This window comes from Physeter macrocephalus, chromosome 11, assembly GCF_002837175.3.
Source record: "Physeter macrocephalus isolate SW-GA chromosome 11, ASM283717v5, whole genome shotgun sequence".
Classification (NCBI taxonomy): domain Eukaryota; kingdom Metazoa; phylum Chordata; class Mammalia; order Artiodactyla; family Physeteridae; genus Physeter; species Physeter macrocephalus.
Window position 1 is genome coordinate 52,130,392 of NC_041224.1, and position 10,837 is coordinate 52,141,228.

Consider the following 10,837-nt stretch of genomic DNA (forward strand, 5'->3'; position numbering starts at 1 on the left):
TCTCTCTCTCCCTTCCTCCTTCTCTCCCATCCTTCCTTTCTGGAAACAGATTTACAAAGGTCTAATCAATTAGACAGCTAGCTGTTAATTGGCATCACTGGGATTTTTTTTTAATTTTTAGAATTCTTTTTCAAAATTTTTTCCCATTTAGATTACAGAATATTGAGCAAAGTTCCCTGTGCTATACAGTAGGTCCTTGTTGGTTATCTATTTTACACATAGCAGTGTGTACATGTCAATCCCAAACTCCCAGTCTATTCCCCCCCCCACCCCCCCTTAACCATAAATTCATTCTCTTAAGTCTGGCATCACTGAGATTTGAAAGGAAGTTTGACTGATTCCAAAGCCTACATCCTTTTCCCCTACATCCTCCTAATGCACGTAATGAAGCATTTGCTATCTACTGATTTTTATAAAATAAGTAAGAAGGCGTATGTGATTGTACAGTTAGTTCCCAGGATACCTATCACCACTTTTGATCTGATTTCGGAAGCAAATTCACCTTAACGGTGAGGTACCATGATCTCCATGTCATTGGCAAGTATGATTTCAGTATCATTTGCTGCGAAAGACACTAAACCACGATGTTTCTGTTTGTTACCTTAAGTACTGTCAATAATTCTGTGGTTAGTTGTAACTTTTAGTTATGAAAAAAATCAGCCAAGACGTAGTCAGCATTTTGTTTAAATACTGACCGCATTTCACCAAGGAAAATAAAATAACGAGCTTTATTAGGTTTGGCCAACAGACTGATAAAGCGAGCTCGAAGGGGAAGGCTCGGGGAAGAGGGGGCGGCACGGTGAGAAACGAGAATCTGAGCAAGCGCAGAAACGAACAGATGTTAATGGAGGCGAGAAGGCTACTGCGCTCTCACTTTGCGAACTGTCGTAAAGCCCCTAGTGTCGTGCTCGCTCGGTAGAGGAGGGATTGGTTAGGCGGCGGCGGCCGGAGAGCAGCAGCAGTGGCGGCGACGGTGGTGAGGTGTTCGGTCTGCGCAGCATAGAAACGCCCGCAGCTTCGGGGAAGGAATTCCCGTGGGACCAAATTAGGCATTCTGAACCCAAGCCGGGTCAGCTGGGCCGAACCAGGCGCTGCCGCTCGTACAGTTTTGGTGGCGGTGACAGACGCTGCTCTTGACTGTAGGGGCCTATTAGGCCAAGATCCGAGGCGCGGATCACTGGCTCTCGACGCATCCTCTTCCACCCTTACATCTCCTGTCTTCCTTCCTGGGCCAGTGATTCCCGGAGCCGGGGAAGAGGGTTGCTAATGATTAAGGTGAGGAGGGCGGGGGGAGGGGATCGACTGGAGGCCGCGCGTGCGCGCAACGGGGGAGGGGCCGGGCTGGAGGGGAGAAAGAGGAAGGGCTGCGGCCGCGGAAGGCTGGGGTCGGCGACCGGCCGGTTATTGCTGGCTCCGTAGTGACTTAGGGTCTGGGTCTCCGCAGAAGATTTAACTGTGTTTGAGCAAAGCATTTGTCTACAGACACACCCACCCCCCTCAGTGAGGGGCTGTGGGTGAAGGGATTTCTTTCCCTTTTTCGACTCTCCCTAGAGTCTTAGGATGGGGGCTGAGGACTGAGGCGTGGGAGTGCGATTTGACAATGGAGTGATGAAGGTAACCTGCACCCGGGGTGTTGGAGGGCGCTAAGTCAGCCCTGACGGTTAGGGAGTTGCCTTCTTCTGTGATCAAGGAAACGTAGACCGCAGAACAGCTGAGATACAGACCCGTCAGATTTTTGTATAGAGTTGGCTGGTTGGTCATTAAAAAAGAAGCTTGATATTTTTGTTACTGTTTTTAGAGAATTTATCAGAGTCAGCAACAATGTTGTTACTGTTTTTAGAGAATTTATCAGAGTCAGTAACAATGTTGTAGTTGGAAATATTTGTTCTATGCTGCAGAAACAGAGGTTTGTCACCATAGTTCTTAAGTAGATTATAGTAGATCTTTACATATAAGTTCTTAACGCACGTCTAAGTTTTAATGTTTAAAAAATACCAGGAAGTATAGGGTATTCATTTAATTTGTTCATGTTTGTAGTGTGGGGTGATTCCATTGTATTGCATGCTTTCCTGTTTCTTGGTCTATGTGCAGTATGAATTTAGAACTCTCTGGGGTGGTAAAATGCCAGCTGACATAGACTTCATTTTATAGTTCATAAAGCTTTTTGAACCTGACTTAATCTAAACTTTATTTCATTTGGTGTTTTATGTTTAATTTTCTTGTTTTAGGGACCTCTTCAACCAAAAAGAACAGACTGGGGAAAAGATAAGCTAAGGTTCCATTTCCTTTCCCATTTTTATTTTTTGTGTCATTGCTTTCAAATGTTAGTATGTGATTAAGGTATTACATAGACGTTTTATAATACTGGTTTTACTTGGTTTTATTAGGGTGAAAAATCTACATTTTGATATTTCATTACTATATGTTTTTTAGTAAAAATTTTCATGTCAGTGTGAACCAGGTTATTTTTTCATACAAAACAGTAGTGTTTGTGAGACAAAACAAGTAGGGTGAGAAAGAAACCCTTTCACCCTGAAAAGAATCTTAAATTGTTTTTTTTTTAAAGCCTTGAATTATTTTACTTTTGTCCATCTCTTGTCATTTAACCTTGGACAAATGACATCTCTCTCCTGTGCATTTGTTTGCCTCTACAATTTAGAGTAGTATTCTAAGAACTGGTGAGGGTATTTATGAATCGGTCTGAACAATATTGTAGGGAAACTAGGAAGATTAGAGTTTCTCCTTGTACGTCAGGGAAGTTGTATCTTGTGTGTATGGATCCTTCTGTCACTTTTTCCCTTTTGTTTGGTGTCTCTTGGTCACTTGCATATTAGTTCTTTCACTAGAGTTGGTTTTTGACGAAAGATATAGTAAAAATAATTTCATTTTGGTGAAAACTGCATCTCAGTGGAGGTTATACCTTGACAAATTTCACTTCAGTACTCCATTTCTACAGATAATTGAAAAATAGCTATACTGATCTTTAAGAGGTCAGCAATTTACTCATCTAAAGCAAAGGAATAGTCAGCAGATATTCCTAAATAGTTATTTTCACTTTAAAATTTAAAATGTGGAATAAAAACCTCATTGAATCAAACCAATTAAATTTTTTAGATGCTTCTTGTATTATTTTGTCAAAGAGGGGTTTCTGTAACATGCTTTACTTAGAGCGTAATTTTATGTGCCCTTGTTTTGACATTTCTCCTGGTGGCTAGGATTTCAATAGGAAAAAAAAAAGTGGCAGTACTAAAAATGATGGTAAAGTATGTTATAACTTGACATTAACATTCTATGGGTGACATTATTATACATAAAGAGTGTAGGGCTAGAGACAGGAGATCTGGATTTTAAATCTAGCTTTGCTTGCTATTCATTAGATCTGTGACTTTGTGGATGACCATCCAACCGGGACTTCAGATCTCTCTCAACTGTTAAATGAGAAGTGTGGGATAGGTTACTCTAGTTTTCTCTAGGTCCCAATTTTAATGGTTTGCATTTTTAGTTAGGTGTTTTTGGTATTAGTCGTAGTCATCATGATCCAGTCCCCAGAAAGAAATGCTATACTGAGAGTATTAATTCCTTCATGGTATGTATATATTAGAGCCAGGGGGGAGAAAAAAGGAAACAAAATGAATGATTGAGCCATGTTTGTTGTTCTAGATAATGCTTCTGTCCCGTTTTAGATATTACTCATGATTAGCTCTCATATGATACTAAAAAATGAAACTTTTACTCCTGGTAATGCTCTTTAAATCATCCTGAGTAATTTTTCTTTCAGAAACCCATAATCATTGTTCAGTGAATTTCCAGAAATGCATTTGAATGCCTTACACCTCTGTTCTTTCTTTGCTGCATCCCATAGTGTTTTGGTAACAGCTGGCCCAAGTTTCTGCAGGTACTCAATTTATACCATGACGTGAGCAGTGAGTGAGCTACAAATGTTTAAAAACAAATACTAAACTGAGCTTACATTTTAGATAGAGGTACTGCATTACTATTTAATCATTCTGTAAGTATTTATTGATTGTCTCATGTTCTTGGCATTATTCTTGGCCTTCAGTGAAGAAGGCACTCTGCCTTCATGCACTGGATATTTTATTAGGGAAAACAATAAACAGAATAGCTTTATGTAGTGGTAAGTGCCATGAAGAAAATAGGGGCATGTAATGGAGAATGAATGGAAGTGGGGCTCTACTGTGCATTGAGAGGTTAGAAAGGGCCTCTTTTTAGAGGTAATACTTGATTTGCGATCAGTGATTAAAAAGAGTCAGCCCGGGGCTTCCCTGGTGGCGCAGTGGTTGAGAATCCGCCTGCCGATGCAGGGGACACGGGTTCGTGCCCCGGTCCGGGAAGATCCTACATGCCGTGGAGCGGCTGGGCCCGAGCGCCATGACCGCTGAGCCTGTGTGTCCGGAGCCTGTGCTCCGCAACGGAAGAGGCCACAACAGTGAGGCCTGCGTACCACAAAAAAAAAAAAAAAAGAGTCAGCCATAGTGGCAATCTGGAGGAAGAGTGCTGCAGACAAAGCAAACAGTAAATACCTTAGATTGGGTTTGATTCTGGAGAATCTACAATTATGAATTGTTTGGTTTGTCTGTTAGGCTTTTTCATAATTACTGATAGACAATTGTGAATGGAAGGCTAAAAATATTTACGTGTAGGGCTTCCCTGGTGGCGCAGTGGTTGAGAGTCCGCCTGCTGATGCAGGGGACACGGGTTCGTGCCCCGGTCCGGGAAGACCCCACATGCCGCGGAGCGGCTGGGCCCGTGAGCCATGGCCGCTGAGCCTGTGCGTCCGGAGCCTGTGCTCCGCAACGGGAGAGGCCACAACAGTGAGAGGCCCGTGTACTGCAAAAAAAAAAAAATTATGTGTAGTAACCAAATGTAATGTGTTGACATTGTTTAAATCCTGACTCAGACCAACTGTAGAAAGTAATTTTTGAAGCACTTTGGAGGAAATTTGAATGTGGATAGGTATTAGATGATTTCAAGGAATTATTGTTAGTTTTGTAAGGGATGCTACTGGCATTATGTTTTTGTAAGAAAATGCCCATTTTTAGAGATGGAGACTGAAGAATGAGGAAGAGAAATTTGTTTGGTATTTGTTTAAAAATACTTCAGAGCAAAGAAAGGATGGGAGAGATGAGTTAGATGAAGCAAGTGTGGAATAATCCTGATAATTGTTGTGTTGGAGTGATAGGTATATGTGTAGTAATAATATTGTTCTCCTTTTGTGAGGTCTGAAAATGTTCTTACTTTAAAATGCATTTAAAATAATTTTACCCTATTTAGATGTCTTCTCCTTTTTTTTCTCTTCCTCCCAGTTTTGATAAAATGTAGACTTTTGTTCCTCTTTCTAAACATTCATCATTTATTCAACAAATATGAGTACTGTATTTCAAGCACTGTGTCAGTGCTTGAGTTTAAACAAAGAGCAGGACCTTAAGGCCTGCCTATGAAGAGCTTATGGTTTGCTGGATGAAGGGAGAGTCCCTCAGTGTGGACTGTGTTAACATGAAATCATAGATTTCTGTGTTTTCCGGAGGGTATACAGGATCAGCATTTTAGTGTTTATGTGGTTACTAAACAAATATTTTTCTTGGGACATCCCTGGCGGTCCGGTGGTTAAGACTCTGTGCTCCCAATGCAGGGGGCACAGGTTCAATCCCTGGTTGGGGAACTAAGATCCCGCATGCTGCACGGTGCGGCCAAAAAAAAAAATTGTTTTTTTCGTTTTCTAGAGAATTGAGAGTTTAGGAAGTTCTGTATGCAGCTGTGTGCCAGTCTGAGTCACTGTTGTATTCATTTCCCTTATTCATATGTGCTATAGGGCATCAGAATAAATCACGTTTTTACTTTACCACCTTTTGACATCCCAGTTTGCCTTTATTTAAATTTTTTTTTTGAAATAATTTCAAGCCTAAAGAATTTCAAACCTAAAGAAAAGTTTAAAAAATGGTACTGAGAACTCTTCAATATCCTCTAGTCAGATTTACCAGTTTTTAAAATTTTGTTGCATTTGTTTTAATGCTCTTTTCTGAATCACTTAAAGGTAAATTGAATGTATTATGCCCAAGTCTCTAAATATTCACTGTGTATTGTATTTTGCATTATCACAATACAGTTACCAGATTCAGGAAATCTAACATTGATAATACTATATTATCTAATCTATCTAATCTGTAGCCCCTATTCCAGTTTTGTCAGTTTGTCCCAGTAATAGCATTTGTTCCTTTGTAGCATTTTCCCCATAGGATCCAGGCCAGGATTGCAAATTGCATTTAGTTGTCATATCTCTTCAGTCTCCTTTCATCTGGAACAGTATCTTAGCCTTTCTCTTTCATTGTATTGACATTTTTGAAGAATACAGGCTATATATTTCATAGAGTATTCTCAATTTGGGTTTGTCTGATGTTTCCTCGTAATTAGATTCAGGTTATGCATCCCCAGCGGGGGATTTTGTATCTTTCTCAGGGTATGATATTGAAGTACCTGTTATCGGTCTGCGCCTCATTGGTGATGTTAATTTTTAGTTATCTGGTCATGGTTTTGTCTGGTTTCTTCACAGGAATGTATAGTTATTATTTTTCCCCTCTCACCTAATAAGCAGTCTGTGGGGATAACTTTGAGATAGAGCATATATCCTGCTTCTAATCAGATCTGTATTTTCATCAAATTTCCCTCCTGGATTTAACATACATTGATGATTCTTGCCTGTGCTGATGTTTATATTGATGGTTGCAAAATGGTTATTTTCTGACTCCGTTTCTTTATGTCAGTAGGTGTTCTGTTTTAAGGCAGAAGCATCCTTTTATCTATTATCAATATGGACTTACGTAACTTCCTATCTTACTCAATGGGTTATACTCCATTACTGCCTTTATTTATTTTGATGCTCAGATTGTCCCAGGTTTGTCCAGTGGGAGCCTTTCTACCCTGGCTTCTGTGTCTTTTTGACATACTCTCATAATTTTTTTGGAGTATTTCCTCTCTTTTTGCACATCTCAGTCCTGGAATCAGCCATTCTCCAAGGAGCCCTGGGTCCTTAGAGTGGGGAATCCAATTTGCTTTTGAGTTATCTATTTATATATAGAAACAGTCTCTTCTTTTCTGGATCAGGACATCTTTTGAGAAACTAAATTTAAATTAGACTTTGATAGTGGGTTTGTATTTCTCTGAAGATTTTGTTTATGAAGTAATTACATAAGATTTAGCAATTATATTTACTGTAAAGCAATTATTTTATTCTTTTCTTTTTCAAATACATAAGTTCTAATTTGATCTTAATCATGATCAAATGAGATAGAAGAAAAAATGGGTTATTTTATTTTATGTTACCATGTGTGTGTGTATGTATATGTGTGTGGGGAGGGTTTAACCACTAACTGTTAAAAAATGACTTAAGGTTTATATACTTAACTGTTGGGTTTTTTTTTAATTTATTTTTTTATTTTTGGCTGTATTGGGTCTTCATTGTTGCGCGTGGGCTTTCTCTAGTTGCGGCGAGCGGGGGGCTACTGTTCGTTGCGGTGCGTGGGCTTCTCTTTGCAGTGGCTTCTCTTTGTTGTAGAGCATGGGCTCTAGGCGCACAGGCTCTAGGCGCGTGGGCTTCAGTACTTGTGGCACTTGGGCTCCGTAGTTGTGGCTTGCGGGCTCTAGAGCACAGGCTCAGTAGTTGTGGCGCACGGGCTTAGTTGCTCCGCAACTAAGTCCTCCCGGACCAGGGCTCAAACCCGTGTCCCCTGCATTGGAAGGAGATTCTTAACCGCTGCGCCACCAGGGAAATCCCTACTTAACTGTTTTTAACTGAGTCATCAGACATTTTGGTTTGAGGAAATAGTTGCTTTTTAACTAGATTTTTAAATGAAAATGTTTTTATTGTAATATAGAATGATATTTCATATAAGAGTGGAAACTCAAAGGCACATTATTCCAGGCAGTTACTGTTACATCTTGGTATATTTCACAGCCATTCTCTCACCTTTGCATCGGTATTTGCTTTATTTGTCTTTTAAACTTAACTTTTAAGTATTTTTCCTGGCAGTATTTTGAATGATTTTTATTTTTGAACCAATTAACATCTGTACATGGTTTAAAAGTTAGTTCCAAATGTCTTATAGTGAAAAAAACAGCAGTCCCCTCTGCTACCCCTCCTAAACTCCTAGTTCCACTTCCTAAGTGGGAACACTTTCAGCTCTTAAAATATTTTTTTTCTTTTGGTATTTACCTTCATATTTCTAAATAATATGCTTATATATGTACTTAGCCACTTTAGATGTCAGTTTACATTTTTTGTTTTTTAAATAATTATTTAATTTTTTAAGATAAAATACATATCAATACAAAGGATACTAAATTCACAGGGTACAAAGGGTATACAGGGAAAGATGAGTCTTCTTGACATCCCTGTCTTCCTACCACCCAGTTCTTTTCCCTGGAGACATATTCCCTCTTCTTAGTTTATATGTATCTCCAGAGCAGTGGTTCTCTGTGGTCTGTGGAGTCTTGAGGGGGGTCTTCAGATGTTTCAAGTTATCTGTTGGTTTGAAACTATTTCATAATAATACTAACTTCTTCTTTGTTACTAAACTATGTTGACATTTGCACTGATGATGCAAACACAGTGATGGGTAAAACTACTGGCCCTGCAGTGCATATCAAGACAGTGGCAAAAATTGTACTAATAGTCATATTCTTCATCACTATACATTAACGGCTGGGGAAAAAAACCTGGTTTCATTTAAGAATATCCTCCATGAAGCAGTAAAGCTTGTTAATTTTATTAATCTTGATCCTTGAGTACATGTTTTTTTAATATTTCATGTGACAAAATGAGAAGAATGTTATACGACACTTCTGCTGCATACCAAAGTATGATGCTTGTCTTGAAGAAAAATATTTGTGTGATTGAGTTGCGAGCCGAACTAGCAAACTGGTTGCTTTTTTCATGGAACACTATTTTTACTTGAAAGAATGACAAACTGTAGTTATTTAAACTTGGGTATTTGTACATATTTTCTCAAAAATAAATGAAGTGAGCCTGTCACTTCAGGGAAAACAACTAACAGAATTTATTGCCAGGATAAAATTAAGGCTTTCAAGCAGAAATTAGAATTTTGGAAAACGTATCTTCCACTGTGATCTTGGCAACGTCTCAGGACCTTGCTGATGAAATTGTTGGTGATATTAACAAATGTGATTTTTTTAAAAATTTGCTGTGTTATAATGAAATGTGTCATTGTTTGGAATATGTGCATAACTCAGTGGACCAACTTTTTTCAAAAGTTCAATGCAGGGCTTCCCTGGTGGCGCAGTGGTTGCGCGTCCGCCTGCCGATGCAGGGGAATCGGGTTCGCGCCCCGGTCTGGGAAGATCCCACATGCCACGGAGCGAGTGGGCCCGTGAGCCATGGCCGCTGAGCCTGCGCGTCCGGAGCCTGTGCTCCGCAACGGGAGAGGCCACAACAGCGGGAGGCCCGCATACCAAGTTCAATGCATGATATTAACAGAATCATGCTGTGGGTATAAGGGCCTACTTAAGTGCAAGATAGATCAATAGATTTTTTTTTTTTTTTTTTTTGGATCAGTAGATTTTAAATGAAATGGTCTGGAAAGTTTCATTGATACGGTTTCAGAGTCCACCTTGCAACTAACCTTTACAGAATTATGCTTGTTAAGTTTTGGCTTAATAAGTTTCATTGATACAGTTTCAGAGTCCACCTTGCAACTAACCTTTACAGAATTATGCTTGTTAAGTTTTGCCTTAATATCAAAGAAGAATAATATCCACACTTATCTGAAAAGGTTATTAAAAATATTCCTTCTTGGGCTTCCCTGGTGGCGCAGTGGTTGAGAGTCCGCCTGCCCATGCAGGGGGAGTGGGTTCGTGCCCCAGTCCGGGAAGATCCCACATGCTGCGGAGCATCTGGTTCCGTGAGCCATGGCCGCTGAGCCTGCATTTCCGGAGCCTGTGCTCCGCAACGGGAGAGACCACAACAGTGAGAGGTCCACGTACTGCAAAAAAAAAAAAAAAATTCCTTCTTTTATCAACTACATATTGGTGTGAAGCTGGATTTTCATTTTAGATTGACTACAGAAGCAGATATAAGAAATCAGTTTTCTCTATTAAAGAGATTTGCAAAAATGTACAGCAGTGCCACTCTTACTAATTTTTTTGGAAAAATACATTCATAAATGTTACCTATTAGCATGGAGTGGATTTACCTTTCCTGATTTTAAATAAAAAATTTTAAAGCATTTACCAACTTTCCTTTATAATATTACCAGTACATACAACCCACATAATAAAAGCTCTTTGAGTTCCTCAATTATTTTTTAAGAGTGAAAAGGGATTCACAGTCAAAAAGTTTAAAAACTGCTGCTACAGCTGTTTAATCCAGAGGGTTAAGCAGTTTTAAGCATTCCCTTTTGACTGCTTATGGAAAAGGAGTTCACACTTCTCTCTTTACTGTTTCTCCCAATATAGTTGTATCACAATTTTAGATTATTTTATTTCTTTTGTCTTTCAAAAACATATTTCATTTTTATTATATAAATGTCAGTTTAACCTTTTACTGTAAGAATATAAATGTTTTAAGAGAGGCTTTGTTATTCTTTATACAGATTCACAGTCAATTATTTGGTAAAGGTCTCTGGGTTTCTTTAACTCCATGGTCTCATATGTTGCACATTTTAAATAACATTTCAAGGATAAGGTGACCATATGTGCGTGGGTTCATCTCTGGGCTTTCTATCCTGTTCCATTGATCTATATTTCTGTTTTTGTGCCAGTACCGTACTGTCTTGATTACTGTAGTTTTGTAGTATAGTCTGAAGTC

At 39.2% G+C, this 10,837-nt stretch overlaps 1 protein-coding gene across 9 annotated transcripts in view; it reads left to right on the plus strand.

The window, feature by feature from the left end:
• The first annotated feature begins 931 nt into the window (after window positions 1-931).
• RNF111 (ring finger protein 111) overlaps window positions 932-10,837 on the plus strand; it is an 86,839-nt gene continuing 76,933 nt past the window's right edge. For 4 of the 9 annotated variants that reach the window (XM_007128503.4, XM_007128505.4, XM_007128506.4 and 1 more), the window contains exons 1-2: window positions 933-1,275; window positions 2,229-2,275. In XM_007128503.4, the coding sequence (XP_007128565.1) occupies window positions 1,267-1,275; window positions 2,229-2,275 (56 nt within the window). In that variant the 5' untranslated portion in view covers window positions 933-1,266. Of the gene's footprint in view, window positions 1,276-1,425; window positions 1,615-2,228; window positions 2,276-10,837 lie in introns of those variants that run through there. The other 5 variants (XM_024128823.3, XM_024128824.3, XM_024128825.3 and 2 more) reach the window with 3 other exon arrangements.